This window comes from Accipiter gentilis, chromosome 13 (assembly GCF_929443795.1).
Source record: "Accipiter gentilis chromosome 13, bAccGen1.1, whole genome shotgun sequence".
Lineage (NCBI taxonomy): Eukaryota > Metazoa > Chordata > Aves > Accipitriformes > Accipitridae > Astur > Astur gentilis.
In genome coordinates this window covers 17,174,850-17,201,576 of record NC_064892.1, presented here as the reverse complement: position 1 = coordinate 17,201,576, position 26,727 = coordinate 17,174,850, and the positions used below count along the sequence as shown (strand labels likewise).

The 26,727-nt window shown below is 38.9% G+C and overlaps 1 protein-coding gene across 14 annotated transcripts in view; it reads right to left on the bottom strand.

Moving 5' to 3' along the window:
• The window catches only part of MYCBP2 (MYC binding protein 2), a 205,306-nt gene that overhangs the window by 77,503 nt on the left and 101,076 nt on the right, over positions 1-26,727 (bottom strand). For all 14 annotated transcript variants that reach the window (XM_049815912.1, XM_049815905.1, XM_049815906.1 and 11 more), the window contains 12 exons: positions 26,218-26,424; positions 25,318-25,449; positions 24,594-24,772; positions 21,581-21,723; positions 20,651-20,751; positions 19,232-19,450; positions 17,556-17,781; positions 17,099-17,217; positions 14,001-14,088; positions 10,246-10,298; positions 8,775-8,947; positions 8,292-8,436 (listed from right to left, as the gene is read on the bottom strand). In XM_049815912.1, the coding sequence (XP_049671869.1) occupies positions 8,292-8,436; positions 8,775-8,947; positions 10,246-10,298; positions 14,001-14,088; positions 17,099-17,217; positions 17,556-17,781; positions 19,232-19,450; positions 20,651-20,751; positions 21,581-21,723; positions 24,594-24,772; positions 25,318-25,449; positions 26,218-26,424 (1,785 nt within the window). The remainder of the gene's footprint in view (positions 1-8,291; positions 8,437-8,774; positions 8,948-10,245; positions 10,299-14,000; positions 14,089-17,098; positions 17,218-17,555; positions 17,782-19,231; positions 19,451-20,650; positions 20,752-21,580; positions 21,724-24,593; positions 24,773-25,317; positions 25,450-26,217; positions 26,425-26,727) is intronic.

Genomic DNA, 26,727 nt, shown 5'->3' with positions numbered 1-26,727 from the left:
TGACTTGGCACATGATCACTAAGGGCCAGTGTCAGTTCTGCCAGTCCCAGACCACTCCCTGGGAAGCAGCACATAGTCTGGTATGCTGTCCTGGGTTCAGCTGGGATAGAGTTAATTTTTACAGGAACCTGGGAGGTGGGGGCATAGCCGGGGCAGCTGACCTGAACTAGCCAAGGAGCTATTCCATACCATGTGACATCCTGCCCAGTATATAAATGGGGAGCGGGCCGGGGGGTGGTCTCTGTTTTTTTCGGTGGGGGAAGTGGCGGAGCGTCGGGTCCCGGGTGGTGAGCAGTTGCACTGTGCATCACTCTTTTTTGTATACCTTTTTTCATTAGTGCCGTTGTTGTTGTTGTAATCTCTTTTGTGTTTGTCCCAGTAAACTGCCTTTATCTCAACCCTCGAGGTTCCAGTTTCTTTTCCTTTTCTCTCCTCCGTCTCCTCCCCATCCCACCGGAGGGGGGCGGAGGAGTGAGCGAGCGGCTGCGTGGTCCTTTGTTACCGGCCGGGCTGAAACCACGACAGTCCTTTTTGGCGCCCAACGTGGGGCAGAAGGGTTGAGATAACGACAGATCTGGCCAGAGCGTGTTGAAACAAATTTGCCAAACGCATTTCTTAGATATATAGATGTTAGTCACAATGTTGTTTCATTTGTTTACATGGTGGCGTTTTGTAAGCTCTTATATGCTCTATGTATTGCCTGTAGTTGCGTATCTCATCTCTGGGAGAGTGATTGGGATTATCATTTTGCTGTACTGGGCAATGTCGACTTATGAAATGATTACATCACTGGTCATGAGGTTAAGCTGGTATCTGTATGAGGCAGTGATATCATTTCCATACTTTGGGCGCCTTCTGTCGGATTTTATTGGTAATTACACCCAATCCATGGGGAAATTAGGGGGGGATACCTCCCCCCGTCCGTTCACCTCCCTCTTCTCCTTCCGACTAATTACAACAGCTTTTGAGAATTTTGAATATCCTTGGGATGCGCAAGCCAGTGTGCTGTTAGTGCTATGCCTCCTGAATATGTTTCAGGTCTTGTTTAGGGCTACAAAAACGCTCTTTAAGAGTACCACTCAGAGATCTCCCCCAAAGCTGGAGACTCATGGGTGGCACGGCATGTGGGAGCATATGGGCAAGTATCTAGAGAACTTCTCACCGCCAGTGACTTGGAAGTTCACTCCCGAACAACTACAGAACCCTTATGAAGTGACAGAATATTTGAAAGAAAAATGCTGTGGCTATTCCAAAGACATACAACTCGCTGCACTGTGCTGGGCTCTGGCCAATATCTACCAAACACTGCTTGATATTATGCAGCACCCTCGGGGGGAAAAGGGGGAAAAGATGGAAAACAGGACAACATGTACCGTGGCTACCCAAACCCTGACAACAGACACCGTGGCTGCCCCTACCCCGACAACAAGCACCGTGGCTGCCCCTACCACGACAACAGGTACCATGACTACCCCTACCCCGGTGACAGACACTGCAGCTGAACCAGAGAACCAGCCTGTGCCAGTATCAGTCGCCCCTGTACAGAAAAAGAAACACACAAAGAAATCAGTTCGCTTAGCGAGAGATGAAGATGAACCAGGGTCATCGCGAGAACAGGAGGTAGAGGCAGAACCTGAAATAATTACCCGATCTCTATCCATGAGTGAGTTGCGTGACATGCGAAAAGATTTTAGCCGCCACCCAGGTGAGCACATTGTTACCTGGCTGCTCCGATGCTGGGATAGCGGGGCTAGTAGTGTGGAATTAGAGGGTAAGGAAGCCAAGCAGCTGGGATCTCTGTCTAGGGAAGGGGGCATCGACAAGGCGATTGGGAGAAAAACACAAGTCCTCAGCCTCTGGAGGCGACTTTTGTTAGGTGTAAAGGAAAGATACCCCTTCAGGGATGAAGTTACATGTCACCAAGGCAAGTGGACCACCATGGAGAGAGGTATTCAGTACCTGAGAGAATTAGCCGTGCTGGAGGTGATTTACAATGATCCAGAAAATGCGCAGTCACCCACAGATCCAGATGAAGTCCAATGCACACAACCCATGTGGCGGAAGTTTCTACGAAGTGCACCACCAACCTATGCCAACTCATTGGCAGTAATGTCCTGGAGAGAAGGCTATGGACAAACGGTGGATGAATTGGCTGTCCAACTCCGGCAATACGAAGGGAGTCTCTCTTCCTCCCTACGGGCCTGTGTCTCAGCTGTGGAGGAGTTGTCCCGAGAGTTCCAGCAATTCAAAGTGGATCTGTCCTCCTCCTCACCTGTACAGGCCCGCATCGCAGTTATTGGGAGTAAGCGTTCCTCTGCCCAAGAGAGAGGAGAGAGAAAGTACACTCGACGGGCTAACCTGTGGTTTTACCTGCGTGACCATGGAGAGGACATGAGGAAGTGGGATGGAAAACCCACTTCAGTCTTGGATGCACGGGTACAGGAGTTGCGAGAAAAAGCAACCAGAAAAGAGAATTCTTGGAAAACTGCTGCTCCAGTTTCCCGTGAGCAGTCCCCCAGACGCAGTAGATGGGCTGATCTCATTTCCGATCCCCTTGAAGGGACTTCCGATTTACGTGTGCAGAAAGTGAGTAACGGATGTTCTAACCAGGATTAGAGGGGCCCTGCCTCCAGCCAGGTGGAGGAGAGGGACAACCGAGTCTACTGGACAGTGTGGATTCGATGGCCTGGCACATCAGACCCACAGGAATATAAGGCTCTAGTGGACACTGGTGCACAATGTACCCTAATGCCATCTAGTTATAAAGGGGCAGAACCCATCTGTATCTCTGGTGTGACAGGGGGATCCCAAGAGCTAACCGTATTGGAAGCTGAAATGAGTCTAACCGGGAATGAGTGGCATAAACACCCCATTGCGACTGGCCCAGAGGCCCCGTGCATCCTTGGTATAGATTATCTCAGGAGGGGGTATTTCAAGGACCCAAAAGGGTACCGTTGGGCCTTTGGTATAGCTGCATTGGAGACGGAGGAGATTGAACAGCTGTCTACCCTGCCGGGTCTCTCCCAAGACCCTTCGGTTGTGGGGTTGCTGAAGGTTGAAGAACAACAGGTGCCAATTGCTACCACGACGGTGCACCGGCGACAATATCGCACCAACCGAGACTCCCTGATCCCAATCCATAAGCTGATTTGCCAACTGGAGAGCCAAGGAGTGATCAGCAAGACTCACTCACCCTTTAATAGTCCCATATGGCCCGTGCAGAAATCCAATGGGGAATGGCGACTAACAGTAGATTATCGTGGGCTGAATGAAGTCACGCCACCGCTAAGCGCTGCTGTGCCAGATATGTTAGAGCTTCAATATGAACTGGAATCAAAGGCAGCTAAGTGGTATGCCACAATTGACATTGCTAATGCATTTTTCTCCATTCCCTTGGCAGCGGAGTGCAGGCCTCAGTTTGCTTTCACTTGGAGGGGCGTCCAGTACACCTGGAATCGACTGCCCCAGGGGTGGAAACACAGCCCCACCATTTGTCATGGACTGATCCAGGCTGCACTAGAAAAAGGTGAAGCTCCAGAGCACCTGCAATATATTGATGACATCATCGTATGGGGCAACACGGCAGAAGAAGTTTTTGAGAAAGGGAAGAAAATAATCCAAATCCTTTTGAAGGCTGGTTTTGCCATAAAAGAAAGTAAGGTCAAGGGACCTGCGCAGGAGATCCAGTTCTTAGGAGTAAAATGGCAAGATGGGCGTCGTCAGATCCCTGTGGACGTCATCAACAAAATAGCAGCTATGTCCTCACCGACTAATAAAAAGGAAACACAGGCTTTCTTAGGTGTTGTGGGTTTTTGGAGAATGCATATTCCAAATTACAGTCAAATTGTAAGCCCTCTCTACCAAGTTACTCGGAAGAAGAACGATTTTAAATGGGGGCCTGAGCAACGACAAGCCTTTGAACAGATTAAGCAGGAGATTGTTCACGCAGTAGCTCTTGGGCCAGTCCGGACAGGACAAGATATTAAAAATATGCTCTACACTGCAGCTGGGGAGAATGGCCCTACCTGGAGCCTTTGGCAGAAAGCACCTGGGGAGACCCGTGGCCGACCTCTGGGGTTTTGGAGTCGGGGATATCGAGGATCCGAGGCTCGCTATACTCCAACTGAAAAAGAGATCTTGGCAGCATATGAAGGAGTTCGAGCCGCCTCAGAAGTGGTTGGTACTGAAACACAGCTCTTCTTAGCACCTCGACTGCCAGTGCTGGGCTGGATGTTCAAAGGGAAAGTTTCCTCTACGCATCACGCGACTGACGCCACGTGGAGTAAGTGGATCGCACTGATCACACAGCGAGCTCGCATAGGAAACCCCGGTCGCCCAGGAATGTTAGAAGTGATTACGGACTGGCCAGAAGGCAAAGATTTTGGAATGTCGCCAGAGAAAGAGGTGACACGGGCCGAAGAAGCCCCGCTGTATAATAAACTGCCAGAAAATGAGAGGCAATATGCCCTGTTCACTGATGGGTCCTGTCGCATTGTGGGAAAACATCGAAGGTGGAAGGCTGCTGTATGGAGTCCTACACGACTAGTCGCAGAAACTGCTGAAGGAGAAGGTGAATCGAGTCAGTTTGCAGAGGTGAAAGCCATCCAGCTAGCGTTAGACATTGCTGAAAGAGAAAAGTGGCCAGTGCTCTATCTCTATACTGACTCGTGGATGGTGGCAAATGCCCTATGGGGGTGGCTACAGCAATGGAAGAAGGGCAACTGGCAGCGCAGAGGTAAACCCATCTGGGCTGCCGCACTGTGGCAAGATATCGCTGTTCGGATAGAGAAGCTAGTGGTAAAAGTACGTCACGTAGATGCTCATGTACCCAAGAGTCGAGCCACTGAAGAACATCAAAACAACCACCAGGCAGATCAGGCCGCCAAGATTGAAGTGTCTCAGGTGGACCTGGACTGGCAACGTAGAGGTGAGCTATTTATGGCTCAGTGGGCCCACGATACCTCAGGCCATCAGGGAAGAGATGCAACATATAGATGGGCTCGAGATCGAGGGGTGGACTTGACCATGGACACTATCTCACAGGTCATCCATGAATGTGAAACATGTGCTGCAATTAAGCAAGCCAAGCGGCAAAAACCCCTGTCGCATGGAGGACGATGGCTGAAATATAAACAGTGGGAGGCCTGGCAGATTGACTATATCACACTCCCACGAACACGCCAAGGCAAGTGCCATGTGCTTACAATGGTGGAAGCAACCACTGGGTGGCTGGAAACATACCCTGTGTCCCATGCCACTGCCCAGAACACTATCCTGGGCCTTGAAGAGAAAATTTTATGGCAACACGGCACCCCAGAAAGAATCGAGTCGGACAACGGGACTCACTTCCGAAACAACCTCGTAGACACCTGGGCCAAAGAACATGGCATTGAGTGGGTGTATCACATCCCTTATCACGCACCAGCCTCCGGAAAAATTGAACGGTACAATGGACTGCTGAAAACTACATTGAGAGCGATGGGGGGTGGAACTTTCAAGCATTGGGATACACATTTAACAAAAGCCACCTGGTTAGTTAATACTAGAGGATCCGCCAATCGGGCTGGCCCCGCCCAACCAAGAGATCCACATACTGTAGAAGGGGATAAAGTCCCTGTAGTGCGCATGAGGAGTATGTTAGGAAAGACAGTCTGGGTTAGTCCTCCCTCAAGCAGAAGCAAACCCATTCAAGGGGTTGTTTTTGCTCAAGGACCTGGGTACACCTGGTGGGTGATGCAGAAGGATGGGGAGGTTCGATGTGTACCTCAGGGAGATTTGATTTTGGGAGAGAATAGCCAGTGAATTGGGCTGTATGATATTTAACTGCTAAATAACCTGCCAATGCATGTCATTGTATCTATAGTGTCTATATGCCATATCAAGGGTATTATTGTGAGAATTATCCAAATGACTACAGGATGGACTTTTGAAACTGAGCCAAGTACAACAGCGATAGAACTTGAACTGGCACCCACCAATTTCCTCAAGATCAACATCTTCGACCTGCAGACCAGGGGCATGAGTTGCACCAAATGTACTAGCCACAAGTTCCAGAGGCAGCGTACAACAACCCAACATCTCACACCATCTCTCTCTTATCCTGAAGAACTGTTACAACAGATAGAGCCCCAAAATTGATGGACACATTAGAGGGATAGCCCATAGGCTAAAGGAACACCGTGTGTGTGTGTGCGAGGTCAGGGGGTGGAGTCCATATACTTATATATAAGACAAGGAAAGTTGTAGTGGTTGATTGGAAAAAAAAATAAAAAAAGTAAGATCTGGGCATGATGTAGATGGTATAGAATAAGGGGTGGATAATGTCCTGGGTTCAGCTGGGATAGAGTTAATTTTTACAGGAACCTGGGAGGTGGGGGCATAGCCGGGGCAGCTGACCTGAACTAGCCAAGGAGCTATTCCATACCATGTGACATCCTGCCCAGTATATAAATGGGGAGCGGGCCGGGGGGTGGTCTCTGTTTTTTTCGGTGGGGGAAGTGGCGGAGCGTCGGGTCCCGGGTGGTGAGCAGTTGCACTGTGCATCACTCTTTTTTGTATACCTTTTTTCATTAGTGCCGTTGTTGTTGTTGTAATCTCTTTTGTGTTTGTCCCAGTAAACTGCCTTTATCTCAACCCTCGAGGTTCCAGTTTCTTTTCCTTTTCTCTCCTCCGTCTCCTCCCCATCCCACCGGAGGGGGGCGGAGGAGTGAGCGAGCGGCTGCGTGGTCCTTTGTTACCGGCCGGGCTGAAACCACGACATATGCCTAGCTAAGATTTCCTACAATACAAAATGCTATGAAGTAGGAAGAGAGCCTTCCCAACGAGTGCACAGGTTTCAGAGTGAATCATCGGGGCCTGCTAGATCTGGATCAGTAGTGGCCAGATTGGATCTCGGCTTTGCCACCCTACTACATCAGCACTGTACATTTATACTGTGCTCTTTAACGCATATTTTAACTGACTTTTTTTTCCTCAAGGTACCACAAACCTCCATTAGTACAGGTAAAATAGTCAGCTGTACCTGGTTTTGAGAGAGATAACAGACTATCTGGAAAATAAGTATGCATCACTCATCCTAAATCTGCAGTAAAGTATGTTTAAATACTGCAAATTTCATGCACTGTTTTATCAAAATTTTACTTTATTTACTGGAAGTTACATATCAGTGCGTTGCACACTGAATGAGTCCAACAGAATAGTTAAACTGAATTAAGATTTTTGTTACTTTAATATATTTGTGAAGAAAAACAATAATTTAATAAGAAATCCAGCAATAATTTTGATGATGATATTTTAGCATATCCTTTTCCTGATTGATAGAATAAAATCACTAAGGAGTTTTCTACTTCCTGTCACAAATTTAAGTCAGTAACCACACATATAAATTTCATTCAAGCTGTGTTTGTGGCTAAGCTGATTCTTGTATTACTGTTGTACTCACTGTTCATTAATGAGTTTACAGCTCACTGTAAGATAACTCAATTATTACATCCCATACAAAGAACATCTGAGAGCTCTTGTCACAGGAATTATGCCTTTGTAAAAGGTACTTCATCTACTTTTGGTCTTGAACAAAACCAACTACTCTGCAGTAATAGTGGGCTTTAAAACATAGATGTAACCTAATTAGAACTATGTAAAAACAATTCTGTATTCAATTTGTTCTGTTTGCATGCTTCACTACTTCAAGTCAAGCAGCCAACTTTTACAACGTATCACATAGGTTTTACTCCAAAATGTGCAAATATTTGCTAAGTCTACCTGAGGCTGTCATGAAGACTTCCTTTACAGTACTTCAACAACAACAAAAATTTTAAAAAAATCAGTGATTAACTGAAGAGGCTGAAGTAAAACCCAAGAAACCCAGACCTTGCCAGTTATCTTATTAATTTCAAAGACTACAGGAACTTCCAAATATTAGAAACAGAAAAGGGGGAAATGCTGTTCTACTCTAAAATAAAGTGACTATAAAGGGGTCCATCAATGTGCTTCTGATTCTTTTTTCCATCACTTCAATTTATAATACTTTTTCCTGGCTTACAAGTTAAAAAATGGATTCTTGTCACCTTACACATCACCACCATCAAACACTGCCTACAACTGATTATTTCCACAACTACACATATATAGTCCATTACAGACAAGATATAAATGGCATGAAATGGTGCTGGCATAATTGCCAACATAATTGTGTTGTCTGCCCTATACAAGAGTATTCTGTGGAATATCTACAACAAATACTAAAAGATAGCATGATGAAGTATAAGAACAGCCAAGATTACAATAGTTACCTTCATATTAGGAACATGAACAACATCCCCATACTGGTCTTTTGTTTGTACTGTAATAACAGTTGGCCAGCCGCATCGAATGTCATCCTTATTCAAAATCAATGATGTTTTCTGAGGATCAGCATACGAATCTGGCTGAAGCCACCTGTAGCAAAGAAAAACACCCAACATTAAAATTTCTTATAGCCCCCCAAAAGATAAATTCTTACTCTGTACAAACATGACTTCCAGCTAAGAAAGGATGCAGAAGGTCTGAATACATAAATGCTTTTACCTAATAAATTAATAGAAACAATACAGCTATATAGTTTTACTTTAATATTTGATGTAAATATTAAAGTTCTATAGCTAGTTGTATAGACAAGCAACAGTACACAGGTTTTAAAATTTAGCAGATAACTACACATTTTCTATTTTTCTGCAAAGCTTAAACATTACAACTATGAAGTAATGGGTTTATTCATGCAGCACACAAACTTTTACCTTGCAAGTCGTCCACCACTCGATCCTGGTACACAAGCAATGAAATCCTCCAGAAATGACTGCTCATTGCTTTGTACCTGCAGTGGAAGATTTCCTTCAAGAGCTTCCAAAATGGTTGGTGAGTGAGATAGTGCCAAGCCTTTCCCAAGAATGCCGGAATGAGATTTGCACACCTTTTTTTTTTGTTGGTTTTTTTTCAGAGGTTGAGGTGAGGGTGAAAGGATGACATAAAGGGAGACATAAAACAGCTTTTCAGTATCTTACATGTAGTCACTTTCCCATAACATGACACAATTGGTAAAGACATTTTGGGCATTAAAAACTATTCAAGGAGGAGAAGAGTAAATAAACTTTATTCTGAAGAAAGTTTAAACAAAAAAAGTCAGCTCCGTCTATAAAACAATAATTTACGTCAAAAGAAGTTAAATGAGCTTGAGTTGAGGGAGATTTTCTGGAGGAAAGAATAAGGTAACATGAACTTTCATGTTAAGAGTATCCTAAACTGCTGAATTGTGAATGAAGAAAGCCATTCTGAAAATGTGACCAATGAGCACGTTCCGAAAGAAAATAAAAGGCTAGAGATGTAACTTACAGAACGGCAGATCTCAAGAAAGATATTTTTTGGGTAAGAGAAAGGAAAAGGAATCCCTTTGCAAGAAGGGAAGGTGGAAATATGCATAAAATACTGAACAGACAGGACTAAAATCAAAAGTGAATCCATTACTTGAATGCACACTCCTAGCTCACTTTTTGAATTAGAACATGGTGGGTCCAAGAACAGATTGCTGAAAAATATTTCTTCCAAGGAACATCTGATTCCTCCTAGACAGTTTCTGTTTACTATTCTGTCATCTAAGGCCTATGCAATGGTGTCATACTGTAGCACTGATGTTTTTCCAGCAAGTACTGTGACAACTGAATTTCAGAACAGTTACCCTGAAGGTCATTAGGAAAGAGAGAGAACGCGAAAACTCCTTTTTCATTGTTCATCATCAGCTAGGGGCTATAAATACAGAGTTACTGACCAGCATTAGCTACCATCACAACAAACAAAATACCATCATCAAACCAGAACAACTGCAATCATATTATTTGGGAACTGATAAACGTTACTGCTCAGCTGAAAATGTTTTTCTGCAATTACAAACACATGAAGGATTAATTTTTGTAATATTTAAAATTTGCTAAATAGTGCAACTTAAGTCAAACACTTAAGGTATTTTGAAACATACCTGGTCATCTAGCCTTCTGTGCGATATTTTATGCATTTTTTTCTAAGCAGATTTATTATAAAGAAAGATTGAATGTAAATACTAAACTTCTGTAAGACATTCTTAAACTGTTTTATAACCAGCTGAGTTCCCTTCTATTACAGAAACCTCACAAGTGATTTTTCTCCTAAAGCAGTCAAAAAGTTTCAATGCAATTATGTGCTTAAGTATGCTGCAATGGATAAAAAGCTGCAGTATACCTGTAAGGCAGCCTCTTCAAGTATCTCAAGATCTTCTTCAAATTCATTACCTGCTGTAAAAATATAAACACATATTTTTCATAACAATAATATTGACATTTATCTCTGTATTATGGAATGTGAAATTCAATTCTGTTTAGTGAAGCCTTTTATATTCCAAAATTTAGGTTTGCATGATGATGTGTAATATTGTTTAACCAGCAGCTGAAAGATTAATATTTTCAAGTAACACAGTAAACATGCAGTACTGTGTAGTTCAGTGCACAAGCAAATAAACAATATACATTACACAAAACAAAAATTTGGTACTTCTCTTCTTATCTCCAAGACAGTATGTATGGCAAATCTTTGGATGTGAATGGATACTTTCAGAAAAAGATTTTGGGAGGTCAGGATGGTTTCTGGGAAGCAGTACCTATGAGTATGCACCAGCTGCTCCCTTTTAAGAGCTTACCCTAGTAACAGTATTTGAAAACCTGATAAACTCTGCACAGTTTTGTAAATTATGATTCCTCCTAAAACATAAAACTCAAATACATTCTATTATACGATACTGCTTTCTCACAAATACAACTCAGAAGTCTGATTCCAGGGTGACCAGAATTGCCAAACACAGTCTTTTAACAGAAAAGTAAAACAGATAAGGTTACCATATTTCTACTCTCTCTCTCAAAAACATGTCAGGCAATTCTACTAGTCAGAAGAGAGAAAGAGAAATGAGAAGAATCACATCCTAAGGCATTTTTAAAATTCAAAGAAAGATAGATATATAAAAGTCTGCTCTCAGAAATAACTTTGACCAAATTTGAAACAATTAAGCAATAAGGTTAGATACATCGATCAATTCCACATTGCTGTTTAAGACCGATCTTTGTCACAGACCAGATCTCTCTCTTGGGAAGTACCATCTTAAATTTAAGTCTTGGAGAACTGGCAAGGAGGAATTGTGATCTTTCGAACATAATAGCTCTTAACAGTATTTGGGTGTATTCTCAGAGATAAAGTTTTCCTAATACATGAAGGAATCACCATCGGGTCCATGTTCTGTTGCAGCAAAAAAGGCTAAACCTTCTTTGATGTTCTTTCAAAACACTTTTTTTCCTAATGGTTCTAGAGGAATAGTTATACAAGTATTTGGCTACTTGTATACAGAATATACCCACTACAACACTTACTAAAAAGCAAGGTGAAGGACAACCTCCTTAACTTCAGTACACCAAGATAAATCATGCAAATAAAGCTGAAGATGGAGGGGTCCTACAAGGATACCAATAACAACCAGTAACTCTGATTTGAAGACAGTTCAATCATTGTATTTTCCTTGACAGAAAGTTTGGGAAGTCTCTTATTGTCTTCACTGAAATCACCACGTGTTAAGAGCACTTAGTTGGATCCAGAGGTCTAAAGAGTATCTGGGAAATGGAGCAGGATTGACTTCGCCTAGTTTTGGGCAGTGAAGCATGAGATAATGAGCTCAGACTTATGTATTACAAGGTATCTTTATAGCAAATGGAGGAGAAACAGGCTCCTCCTTTGTGTGATTAGTTTAATTTTTCTTACATCTTCGTCTTAGGACGACACGAACCATTCCCTGAAGATGTCTAAATTAACTCTAAAAGAAGGTTAGAGCTACTAGCTTAGATATAGATACCTCACTTCTAAATGCCAAAGTTCAGGCATTGTAAATTAAGTTGCTAATTATTTTGTGGGGTGAGCCTTTTTTTTATGCTACCTTCTTTAGCCTGTATACAACCACACACAGAACAAGGGTAAAATTGTAGAAATTATAAAATAAAGTATGAAAAGTCTAATAAAAAGGGCCTTTCTGGGTGTACGCATTACAAGACAGTCTTTTATATGATTATATAGGTTTTTCTTAAGGACACTCCATTCCATGAATAAGATGATACTGCTCTGCAGACGAGCAATGGCAATAATACAGTATTTTTTAAGACACCATTTCACTTGCAGCAAAAGTTAGAAGATACATAATCTAGAATGCAGAAAAAGAAAAAATAGTCAGATACTAAGGCATGTAAATGTTGCTCTAGAAAACCACATTTTTACCTCTTTTTCTGCCACACTGTTTTTCTGAGACACCAAGCAAAACACTTAAAGCAAAATTACAGACAACTGAAAACCATCTTAAAACGGCTGCACAGTGGTTTCCACTTGCAAATAATACCACTGCTGCTTATAATTCATCAGTTTTGTTTATTCACAGGGTCCATTATCCTTATAGAGAAACAACACACACTTATAACATTAGCATTGTAATATTAACAGCAACACTAACAGACTTGGCTGAAGTCCTTGAGTTGGTGTTAGGTGAACGGTCAGATAAATCAATTGGAATTACGTCAGTAATCAGGAAACTCTTTACAGGCAATGCACCTATCCCTCCTCTCTTGCAGATCATACACAACCACTTTTATAGGTGGCTGAGACTGCATAGGTAACTTAACTGCACACTTTATTTCAAACACCTATCTGAAAGCATATAAAGCCAACCTATGTACAACCTACTTTCCCTTCTTGTTTTAGACATTCAAAATTAGAATGAAACAAAAAACCCTCTTCAGACAGATGTATAAAGTTTTAGAAAACCTGGGAAATTAGGTTAGAAGCATTTCAATTTCAGGTTGGGGTTTTTTTTTTTTTTTTTTTTTGTTGTTTGTTTTTTTTCCATAGGAGAACAGCAGGATAAATAGGTGCTAGGGAAGTCAACAAAACTAGGGAGTTAATGCGGCTGTTTGGAGAATAAGAGAAAAGAACACTATTTAAACTATAGAATTGCCTGTACTTTTGAGAGAGAAATACAGATCTACCAGTGCAGTTGAGGTGCCTATTTACAACATAAAGTAGAGAAATTTGCACATTCAAATACACAAGCAAAATACCAAGTTAAAAAATTCAAATTAGGTTTTGTGGTTGTAACTGCATACTGATCAATGCCCTCCTGTTCAATAATACACGCTTCCAGTCCCATTAACAATATTTGAGCTCTTGTTTGTGCTCCTAAATTAAAATGATCAAAAAGATATCATATTCTAGTTTATGAGCCTGGTTCTGCTATACACTAATGTTAATTACGAGAAATTGCTATTACACAGAATATGGCTGCATCATTAGAAGTTCTAGTTCAATCTCCATATCCCTGAATTTTCATAAACTCATGTTTTTGCTCATGTTTTAAATTGCATTTGGGTTACTATAAACTTTTATTTGCATCTGCTGTAAAAGTATGTATTTTTTTGTAACTGTAAAAAAACCAACCCTACAGCAGAAATATTTTAGGCTATAAAGTCTACAGATGCAGTGGTCACTTTCAATTTTAAACAAGTAATTTTAAATTTTAAGATTCAATGCTGCAGGTATTTTTCATTCGGAAAGGTGTGGAGTGCAGGGAGAAAAAACAGTGAAAGAGAAATACAAATAAGATACCTGCACATCTGTGAAGTACCACGAGGAAACTGTAGGACATAGCTCGTACACTGATACACTACCTGTGGATGGGGTGAGTTGGTTCAGATTTAAATAACCAGGTTTCCCTCCTTCCCATACACATATGAAGGGAACAGTGTAAGCAGAAAACACCACCATTTTATTAATTTGTTTGATTAATTCAGTTTTAAGAATCAATTTTGTATGATTATCTCTAACTATAAGCAACATTAAGACTTAAAGGTAGTATTAATTCACAAAACCAGAAACAATGATGAAATAACAAAGTATATTCTTTGAGTAGGACTTACCAATAGGAAGTGCTAGATCTTTCTTCATCAAAGCTGCTGCACATGATCCTCCTAAATTTGCCAATTCTTTCTCCAGCTGAATAATACCCTTCAAATTGAAACAAATTATAAAACAAAAATAGTGTCTCAGAAAATAGGACAATGAATGTTTCCCTGACACAGCTTTATGCTAAGAGATATTAATTGCGCGTTCCAGTTTGAAGTTTCTCAGTGATACGCTACTTGCCGTACAGATACTGTCATGTTTTGCTGTGACATGGGCCAGTGTACCAAAATTTTATAACAATTTCAACTTAGTAAGAGTATTAATGAACGGGTTACCATACTTCTGGTAGCCTAGTAAGAACATCTGAAGATGATAATTGTCTTTTGACTGTAATGTTAAAGAGAAAGAAAACTTCCTAATACAAAAAAAAACCCTACCGATACATATTAATATTGCAAAGCAATGCCTCTTCTAAGCTGTATGTACCATAGATACCACACAAGCTCACATTCCCATCTTGTTTAAAGGTAGTACCGTTCATAACTTTTTTCCTCTTCCCTTTCTCTAGTTAGAGAGGCAAGGATAGGAAAAAGATTCCAGAATTTCCCTTTCTCCATTTTAAATCCTGGGAGATGCCCTTAACAGTTTCTCCCTTCTACTCGTGCTGGAAAGTTATTTCTTCCCATTGACGTTGCTGTTCTAGGGAATAAGATGACTCCCTCCCTCCCACCAGACTTGTCACTGAAAACACAGGAGAGCCTTTCCATCAGTATCTTTCAACCTTGTTCCCCACCCCCCCCCCCAAAAAAAAAAAAAAAAGAACAGACCACCCACGCGTTTTCAAATACATGGAGGGAAGGAGGCTGGGTGCAAGGAATGGGGGGAGAGCAGTATGGCTAGGGAGGTTGTAGCTACTTTTTTAACCCATGAAGAAAGGCGTCTTATATTTTCCCTTCAACCTGTACCAGCTACACATAGGCACCACCTCTTTAACTTTGCTTACAAAAAGGTGTTGACACTAACACCAATTTTTAAAATTTAAAGAAATCTGAGTGGTTCAGCACACCTCTGACAGATGCCTCTCATGGAGGAAAAAACCGCCAAACCACCACCAAAAAACAGTGGAGGAGATGGGAAACCTCCATCTGATGGATTTTCTAGGCAAACTGACAGAAACTGGCAATATATAAGGTAGGCAAAAAAATCGTTCTGGAAAGAGCCTTCAAAATCAGTAACCCTAGACTTGCCTTTTATTCTCTGAGACTCCCAAGCAGACTGAAAAATCCCCCAAATGCATTTTAAACTAAACTCGTGACAAACTGCATCTTTAGGACTCAAACCAGCAGGTTCTGAAATCGGAAGCAAGTAAAGATGTGAAATGTGGATCAACCCATCAGACAGTTCCCTGCTATGTGAACATCCTTCAGGCAGAAGGCAGTTTTTGCTTATATTTTGTGGATTTAATAATGAGCAGCAAAAAGCCTTCCCATTCATCAAAGCACACATCTACAATTTTTGCGAAAATCCTAGGTTTAAACAAAGTTTAGTAGTTCAACTACACCCAACTCCTTGATGCACTTGCTCACACTCAATGACATCTTCCAGTTTTTGCAGAGACTTCCCTAACAATGAATGTCATTCAATATATTATAGTTAGGTAATAGCACCAGAAGCGTGTCCTTTGGAAGGAGAGAGAATCCGATATACAAAAGTTAATCCCACTGACTTGAATTAGGTCTTACTGATACTTTGTTCCTTTGCGCTACAGAAAACACAGTGGTCACCAGAACCTAGAGTTCTTTTTCTACCAGTGGTAACACTTGAGAAAATTGTCATCACAAAGTTCCCAAAAGTAGGAGAAACTTGCATTGTGTCCCCCATTGCTTAATGTAAGTTACTTATGGAGGCTTTAGTCCTGAGATGCAAGGTAATTAAACACTGTAAAATTTGCTTTTCTATTTATAGAACTTTTGGGCTATAAAAAGGTATGTTTGAAAACAATTACTTGGAACTTTTCTTTAGATGATACAGTTAACACGTGGGCTGGCATGTTTTAGCACTGAGTATCAAAAACTTGCCAGCAGCTTTGTAAATGCCTTTAAAAAATTAATGACATATATGAATCTGCATCTTTTCTTCTGCTTAAGCAAAAAATTATTGTTATTACTCAAACACAGACTATTCAGACTATCTACAGGATTTATAAATCTGATTTGCTGCAAACCAATAAGATAATCATAGCTAATAATCTTATGGTACGTTTTCTTATCTGATACGCTATGAAACCACAAAGTATCTCAGGTTTTGAAAACCTGAAGACATGATTTAGCTCGAGCAGAACCCAGGAATAAGATGAGGTAAAACTCCTGTGAGGTTACAGTGTAAGCAAGATGCAGACCTCATGAAGTCCACGTGCAGCAATAGGCCCAAAGGCTCCCAAGATAAGGGAAGGACAATTTTTCTGGAATTATTATAAAGCATATTAAGCATTTTTAGCAGTCCCTTAAAATAAGCCAAAATAAAGCACTGGCCCAAGGACTTGAAGAAATTTTATCTTCCATTTGCAACAAAGAAACCTTGGTGGAAACCACTCATGTCCTTAAAGGCAAAATGAGGTGACCACTGTGCAAAATCTCAAGTAGCCTAAATGAGCACACCATTTCCAGGGACTCTGAGGGTTCTGGTACAACTGAACACTGGAAAAATAATGCAAGTTTGTCATTCCATAATTGGCAGTGACAGTAAAATACTAATCACTGTCTATCTGAAAGCCTCAATCCTTTGGATTTCTGATGGAAGACTAGGTCAGAATTTTTGGAAATTTCATATCCCGTTGACATACTAGATAAAATCATGCTATGTATTTGCAGACTGTCACAGTCATTAAAAAAACCAAACCAAACAAAAAGCCATTCCAATAATATTCAGGTCAAAGAATTCTAAACAAATAATGTCTGTAACAAAAAATGTTAAAAACTTATATGAAATTAAAAGTATTTTGCTAATGTTATTTAGTCAGAAGTGGAAATACAAATATTTTTACCAAAAAAACTGGCCTTATAGGAGAGAATTAATAGGTGCAGAAATTGTGGCCATTTCACTTTTTCCTTACCTCATCAGATCCTGGACTAAATTCATATCCAATTGCATAACATTTGAAACCATAAAAACAAGCCTTTTCATCCTTCACATAGTCTGATGCAGTCTCCAAAGAAAAAAGAGCTTCATTTCCTTATAGGAAGTAAAAGGAAACATAAAATAAATTTAAAAAAAAATAATTAATATTTCTCCTCTTTTTGTATGCTCCTTTAACATGAAACCCAGGCTTTATATAAAACATGTAAAGTAAAGCCATGAATAACACACAGATCCAACACTTCAGATAAGAAACCTAATGTAAACATCATCAATTGATGTACAACCAATGGCTCATAATGAACTCTTGCCAGCTTGGACAAAGACACTTCTTCAACTTTGTTTTCTAAGGTAATTTTGTGGAAAAATCAATTTTTCTTCCATTATTTTTATAATTCATATTACTAGAAATTACTGCAGTATCTATTTATTACCTGGCAATACTAATACCATGGTAGGCCATCCTGAAGATCCAGAGAATTTTTTCAGTTCTATCCATGAATTAAGGTTTTCATGAACAGAAGCATGCTTTGGTCCAAATCCCAGACTTTGTGCAATTCTGACAGGAATTAGTAAACGAAGAACATCCTCTGATTGAGCAGTGCCACACTGAGTGTCAAACTCTATTGTTATCCACCTGACACATTCAGGAAAAGTCACCTAAAACAAAAGAACAGTCTAATTATGTGCAAGTTGGGGGGGTTGTTGTGGTTTTTTTATATTTATTTCTTCATTTCCATGTGGTTTTAACTCTTCAGGCTATGCAAGTGATTCAATTATGTAATTCTGTACAGTTGTTTTGATAGGCTTTAGATTAACATTAACCTAATTTATTCTTTGAAATTCAGATATACCTGGAATGTTTTATATCTTACAGAATTATAATTATGCATTATAACTTATGTTCAGATGAAGTATTTGCACTTATGATACCATTTGTGATTGTTTTTAAGAACTCTGCACAGGATCATTAAACAAAACAACCACGTAATACTACAAACATTTAACTCTCAAATACCTTCTAAAATGCACACTTCAACAAACACATTCAATATCCGTTTTGTGCAATCCTAGAAAAGTACACAGCAGCTGAATCATACTTGTCGATATGGCCTGCAGTACAATAGCATATAGCTACAGAAATTCAAAAGCAGTAACAACTAAGCCTAAGGCTTCAGATGAGCTCCATAAACTTTCAGAACAATAATAAGCATCATTGCATCAGGAAGGTCATATGATAACCACATTTTCTGCAGTGGCTGTCCTGCTGTCTCACAGGACAGGCAAGTAGAATAGTGGAATAGTAATGACCTCCTGCAGCTTTTACTTGATTCCAGGTTTGCTACCTCTGGATTTACAGTCGTGGAATCAGTGTGACTACAGAACTCACTATTTCAAGAACTGAAACATAGGATTTGTGTCTCAGGCTTGTAATTTATGCCTCAGCCCTTTAGTCAACTAGAAGAAACACCCTTTCTCTATTGACATTGAAAAAAAATCTAGTTTTATTGCAATAGTCACCCATGTAAGGCAGAATGATTCCTACTTAGAGTGACTTAACACAGTTAAGAGGACAACAGAGACTTCTGCAATGCCAAATCATGGTCCAAGTGAAAGTAATTAATGAAGAGTTTAAATTGGCAGACCAGCAATAGCCAGCATAGGGATCTCTGTACTATAATACATATTAATTTGACTAGAATTGACATTAGGTATTTTCACAAATCATTGTTTTAGCATTAGGTAAGAAAGTCTGAGATATAATTAGATAATGTATACATAAAGACTTCTAACTTCTACAATCTGTAGAGTTCGAGCAAAGAGACTGTGTGTGACAGTAAGAAAATCTAAGACGGAGCAAATTTAGGGACTTGCAGTAAATACCTGCATTAGGGGGTTAAACCTACACTAGTTTCCACTATACTTACTGGACAAACAGAGGTTTCTCCAGAAAGCAGTACAATAATAACATAGGTAACTGTCTCCTACATTAGACAATACAAATTATTGTCCATGGCAACAATTTTTCAGATAGTAAATGTTGACAAAACAAAACCCACACATCGAAAGCTTTTAAGAAACTGCATGCACACTTAGAAATGGTGCTTACCTTATAGTGCGTAACACAGGCAGGTTTATAGGGATGCTCACTTTCTACAACAGCATAGTGATTGGAGGTAGTACAAGCTGAAAGCCCTTGCTCCGGTTGGTTTCCAGTGGTGCTGTCTGTAGACTGATTTGGGTTAAAAGCTGGAGGGGCATATTTCTGATTGAGAACTGCCACAGAAGGAAGTAACTGTTGTACTAGGCCAAAGACCTCAACAGCAACCTGTAACATAACACCACACACAATGACTGGGTGAAAACAATACTCACAAACTTACATTTCTCTACAGTGGGTGTTTTGCATATTCTCAGAATATCACTACTTTATTCATTCATTTTCCAATCCTGCATCTACACAAACCTGACCGAAAAAGCATCATTACATTAATCCCAAGTACTCCTCTTGGAGACTTGCCAAAGCTGAAACAAAAATACGTACACAACTGCTAGATACCGTCACTAAAACACCCTTCTACTAAAAAGCCATAACATTAACAAGCAATAAGCATGAGTTGACAGAAAGCAAATACCATATTGAAGCCAAAATCCAGTTATACTTTGTTTTATAACAACGTTAATATTGTTATTTTCAAATATTCAACATATTTTAATGCATGTAGTGTTAAGCATCGCTTTGTTCCCTGTAATATTTATAACATTTTCAAAGGACAGGAACACTTCTAAGGCAAAACACTTGGTTCTAAACACCAGTTCATCACAGCAACAAGGTAATTACAATTTAAAACTATTTTTACTGAAATGAATCTGCTAGATTTCAAGTGGCCAGTCCTCTTTCCTCCCCCTTTAAGGAGAAGTCAGAGGAGAGCTTACAGTTAATGAAAAAGCAATAAAAGGCAATAGGGTCTACTAGCTGAAGATTAATGACATTTTTAAATCTAATAACAGATTTCAAGAATGTTCCAGACCAGGCACATGGAAGAACACTATCCCACTGAAAAGGTTATTTTTATTTATAGCTGACATCTTCCCATCTCCAAATTTGATAGAAATAATCTTAATTTAATGAGCAGGTAACACTGCTTTAGATGTTTACTGTAAAAATAGGATTCACATAATATAAAAAAAATTTCATCCCACCAATATTCATCAATGAGTCACAAATGCAGATCCTTCTAACTTCTTGTCTTTTCCTACTGTTAAAGCCTGTCATCTTTCCCTCCGCCTCCTTAAGGTGTTTTTTTCCATAACGACTTCAATTTAAGTTAAAAGAAAAGAAGTAATTTTTAAAACATGATGCGTTTTTAAAATTCTTTACTCTTTGAAAATGTATGAGTCGCGTGGTCAAATATAAAACACTAATTCATAAAATCATAAGAAATTAGGATGTTCAGATTTTCAGAGTAAACCTTTTCCTTGTATAGCATTCTTAAATTTCTACAGTAATTTCTGTTGAGGAGCATACCTTGGGAATAGCTGCTGCTACTGGTCCTATGTAGGCTATGATGAGGGGAAGCAGCATTGAAAACAGACTGGAAGAGCTGAGTAATTCTGGAATGTCTTCAGCTAAACAAAGATAATTACAACACAGGTGGTATTAATAAACGTACCATGGTTCAAAACACATCTTATTTTTCTGGTTTGTTTTTTATGAGTTAAACTTCTAGTTTCTACACTAGTTTTTACTTCAAATTATTTTTATTATCTAGCCATTGTCAAATTCTAAACCTGCAAAGTTCACCTGAGACAAATATGCCATTATATACAGTTATCTGTTAAAAAATCTCCCCCTCTTAGAGCCTAAGTTTATTGCATTCTTTGCCATTTTGTGAAGCTGTGTTTGTACTTTCTACGCTATAAAAGCTAGCACAAGCTCCTCCTGGCCCTCCAAATCAATTTCTATAGCACTATGTAATATTTTGGACATTTTGACAAGAATGGCTGAAGATGGTAGCTTAAAACCACTCAGTTTTAAGGCTAATGTCCACATTTCTCAAAAATGGATTTTTAAGTGCTTATAAATGCATTACACTCACCAGTCTTCCTGATTACCACCACTGTGCAAAACATGCAATAGAATTTGGAAATGACCCACCATAGCATATCTTTTGGAAATTAAAAAAAAATAATAATCTTACCAGCTTTAATATGATACTTGCTAAATCGATGAGCAATTTATACAATTGCTATATATATATATATACACTATGCTATCTCAAGTGCAACTCAACGACTTAAAGTTACTCACAGTTTTGATACCTACAGGAATGAAAGGTTAGAAGAATATTCTTTGGAAATCAAAAGAGAAATATCACAATGTTTCTATCACTGATATTCTACTATTATCTTTTGCTATCAAAGAAAAGTTTTGAAAGCCAATTTTCAAAAACCTTACCATCTACAGCAAGAGCCCTGTGCAACAGGTCTTTGGCTGCTCGTACAACAGCGCTCACAACAGAAAGAGCCCTGCTACAGTTTTTATCTTCTTCATTAGCTTTGTTCAAAAGCTGTGATTGCAGATCTCCATCATACTCACTCCTGGACAGTGGATTAAGTTAAAGTAAGTTCACAAAATACAACATTATATTAAAAAAACATGACTGAATTTTGGCATAGATCAAGTGAAACAATTTATAAGGCAATAACAGAAACAACCAAATAAACCATACAGGATATTTTGGAGGCAATGCCTCAGTGTTAGCCCTTTGCAATAATTTTATTTTTATTTGGCAGAAAATATGAAAAGCATTTTCCAGAATTTTTTCTTTTGACTAGATGCCTTTTAAACCACAGAAATGTATTAATTGCTATGCTCTTCCAAGCCCAACCACCTATCTTGATAAAAACCAGAATAATACTAAATGCATCACAGAAACAAGTAAAACTCTTTCAATGGTAATTTCTGCAGTATCGTAACAGGGAAAAACATTCTCCTTCCCTATTCTAAAGATTAATTTTGGTTTTGGAATACCCTTAACGATAGTTTGTTTCTTTGAAATCCACTCTGCATGTCAAATCAGGTTCTCTTAAAGAACATTATGCACAATACTATTTCAATAAGGTATATAAAAGATCTGGTTTGATTTGCTTTTTCAAAGCAGTCGAATGATAATTATAAACTAAGTCAAGCCCTCAAAGTAAGCTTTGGCGCAGTCAACTAAAATCACTTAGCGTGTAAAACAAAGTTTCCCATTCTCTTTTGGATTTCTTATGCTTGTCCAGAAAGACTTGATCCTTCAAAACATCATTCCAGAATATTAAGATTCCAGGACTGGCACCTCAGCATGCTCAAAAGCTTTACTTGGAGCAGTTCAGTGCACAATAAGGATACCTATCCTTCCCTGTGACTTAAATTAACCACCCTTACAAAGAGATTTTTTGGGGGGTCAATGTGTCCTAGAAATGTAGTTTTGCTGTCAGCCTCAAGCCTTTTTAATTTAAACTTATTAGTGACTGACAGTGGGTGCAATTCCAACTGGTTACTTTTAACAAATCCTTCCAAAGCATTTCTGCCCATATCAGAAGTGCATTAACACACTTCTTTTGGTATGGCCTTTCTTGGCGCTTGCATAGGCAACAATTCTATTTGTATTTGAGCACCCTTCAAATAAAATCAAGGTGAAGGTATTAGTTGATACTGAACATTTGTTCCTTTACTGTAGACAAATCAAAACCTCAAGTCATTATATATATATATCTCAAACTGGGAATCCTCAAACTGACTAAGTCCATAACTATAGTCCTCCATCAGATAACATTTAAGTTTCTGTTGTCCAAGCAGACTTCAAAAGACATTGTGATTACAGGCAGCAGTCTGCAAATTTTCCAAACAAAACTTAATTTATTCTGTAACAGTTCTGAGTTGTGCCATTATGGTCCTTTAAGTGCTTCTTAGAATTTTCTTGCAGTTGAAACAAAAAACCTGAGACTGTTCTGATCTGAAGACAACACTTTGGTGTGGTTTTTTGCCATATGTTAGCTTATTATAAGGTAGAATGCCTTAAAACTTCAGTAAATGGAAGCTTCATGTCCTTTGCTTTTCTGAAATCAAAATGAATTGTTATTTCTCCTTTAATCCCTCTTTTGCTTATATAAAAGCAGAAATTCTAGGAGAGGGAATACATGTTTTCCTTGTCTTCTTTCCTCCTTCTTAGATAATATGATACTTCATAATAAAATTCCTCCAAACACTAGAGGAATTCCCTAAACACAGCTGTCCAAGATCCCACAAGACTAAATCAACAAAAGTATCATGACAAGCACCACTGTAATTCCATTCTTTGATAAGCAATTACTGTTACTACTGACAAGCTGGATCTTTGGGTCTTTGAGTACAGCCAATCTCATGTTTTAAAAGAGTTTAGAACTATGCTGTATCTTCAAATATACTTTTACTATAATTTTGCTGGTAACTTTATTTCTTCGTATTTTAGGTCCTTTAAAACTTTAAGAGCAACATGTTCTTGTGAATGTTAGTCCAAAATACGTCACTTATTTTAGCATTACTTATTTTGTCCTCTTCATCTTTTATTAGGTAGGTATATCTCACACATAATTAAATATCAAAGTAAATTACTATTCCTTGCTCCTTTTATTCCTTGGATCTGCTGTTGATAAGCCTTTTATGACAAAAATTGAGACTTGAGTAAAAGGCATGACACGTTTTTCTGCTGTAGAGATAATGGTAGTAATTCATATATTTGGGTGCTGACATATTTTGAAAATCATGTCTTCATACATATCAGGGTAAGCACCTCAAAAATGAAAGCAATGCTTTCTGCAAAAGCATTACCTTAAGTGAATTCCTACTATCATCCTGAAAGGCTAAAATAAAGCTTCCCTGCAGGACAGTCAGATGCTTCAGTTGAATTTCTTCAGGCGGTTGCTGTTTCTCTTTTTAAACATTTGAACTCTACAGTAAGAGAGGAGACAGTTCCTATATAAACAGACCTTGCTTCGCTACATGATGCAATCATTTCTGGCAACAGAGGAAGGAACTGAATGAAACTGGAGAGATAAACATTCCAGTGAGTAGTCTCTCAAAAATCTCTTAGGTTATAGAAAAGACAGAGACTGAAGCAGTGCATCTTACAGCTTTAAAGCAGTAGACAACGGACCTTGTAAGAGAGGTCAACCATCAAATTATTTGTCAAGTCAAAAAAAAAGAGAACCTAAAACAAGACTGGAAGACGCACCAGTACAACTGGTGTCCCCAAAACTGTCTTCACTAAATAAGTCAAGTCTGAAACCACACTGGAAGAACACAATACTACTGTTAAAGAAGCTCTTTCCTCAAACACACTTCAGATTTATTTACTTCTGTTACTTCTCAAAAATAAATGTGGTATAATAGCACTATGATGGTTTTATTCACTTTTCTTAGAAATGGATCATGACAACACACAAACCTGTAATAAAGAATCTGTGGAATTTGTCCTCGTGTTTGGTTTGTGCCATTACTGCTCAGACTACATGTACTAAATGTAAATGTTACACCATCTGGACACTGAACTGTGGTCATTCCTCCATCTCCATTGGCAGTCCGGCTTCCGTAATTCCTCAAACGAACTGCATATTTCACATTTTCCTTAAAAAGGAGAGCCAAAAATAGTATGTAGTATAAAACAAATATATAGGTTAGGCTTCATGGTATTATGAAAGCTAGTATTTCACATTAATACTGGAGAGTCTGAAAAGTCCTTCAAAGCACTCTACAAAAGAAATTAACCAAAAAAGATCCAGCATTTAACAAAAATCAGAGCCGTTCTGTGTTCCCAGACTACAGACCATAACTTAAGTAAAATATTACTACTAATACTTGAAGAGTGACCAGGTACCCCAGAAACTTAGCTACAAAATTGCGCTCAAAAAAGTTGCACATTCAAGAATATTCTAAAATTACCAAGCAATTACAGTCTATTTTATGCTATTATAACAGTTAAGATTTAATTTCTTTTTGCTGCCAGGTTTTCAACTTTTCAGTTACCCAGTGAAACTGAGACTTTATAAAGCAAACATGTCAAGAACAACTTGTAAAGGTGTACACAAAAAAACAATTTACGTTGAACATTCTGATTTTTGTTATCTAAAGAAGTCATATGAAAACTACAGATGCACACTTCTTTTATTTACCTTCAGTGGCACGACTTTGTCAAGTCTGATTTCAGCTATATCACTGGGAGAATCATCTGTGGTGTAAGTTCCTTTAACCAACTCTAAAGATGTCCACCTATGAGAATGAGTTGAATCTCCAGTATGTTCACTCTGATTCAAAGAAACAAAGTCATTTTAATACATTTATAATGTAAATACATGACACATTCATGCAGTTGTGCAAGTTACGTTTTCTTGCATAAATTGTTACACACAGCATTACAAATAGAACAAAGCTGGAAAACCTGTTCAAAGTCAACACTAAAGCTTTTCTGCTAAAAAGGAAAGTACTGAGCAGAGAGGTTAATTTCCCATAGAAACCTATGCTTGCCTTTTGGAAGGGATTAGAACAGTCAGTTAAAGCGAAAAACTGGGTGTAAAAGAACAGAGGTTTTTCTTCATTACAAGAACACACAATACAGTTCTTCTAAGAGAGTACTTCAACAACACATGAAACATCTGTAGCTACAGCCTGACCATCCTGGTAGGCTACCCCTTTCTTCACTTTTTGGTTTAAAATGTTTTAACTTGGTCTCCTTTATTTCACTATTTCCTTTGCAGTTTGCAGAGAGATAACTGGTAGTAATTTACATTTAGCTCCAGGAAGTGAAAAGCCCACTATGCTTCAAATATTATTTATAATAAAGTAAGATTTCAAGACCATAACCAAGGTAAGGACCCTACTGGATATGGTATGTAGCTTGCAATACCACAAAAATCATCACCACAAGCAAAAAAACCCCAACCCTACCTACCAGTGCACCGTTTTACTGGCAGCCTAGACTGTATAAGAGTATTACAATATTACTTTGTAAAACATATTATGAAAAACTCTGAGGTTACTTCTGTCCAAATTGTTTTCTCAAATGCGGTACTTACATCATCAACTAATACCTCCAACTCATACTCATGAATTCCTCCTCCACCATAAACAGAAAATCCTACTACAACTACACCAGGTTTGTCGACAGAAAAACATATTGCATCAGGGGATCCATTCCCAGTATTCCAGCTTCTTCCTTGACTTGTTTTAGTGAATCTGTTTGGAGTGGATTTGACAGAATGGAGAGAGTTCAGCCCATCAACCTGCAGAAAGTTAAATACAAGCACCAGAAAAAATTAACTGCTAAATGTTAGACAACTTTAATAAACCAAACTTAAGTGATTTGAATTACCAGATTTTCAGCTGGGTACATTTTAGAAGTCAACTGATAAAACATGTAAGATGCCACTACTTGGGGCTTCTATTCAATATCGACTAAAAAGAAAAAAAGAAAATATAATTTCTGGTAATTGGGAATTAACTAGGAACAATTAGGAATCTGATTCCTATTTTTTTCCAAGTATTTAAATATATATATTTTATAGGATGAATTAGCACAAAATATA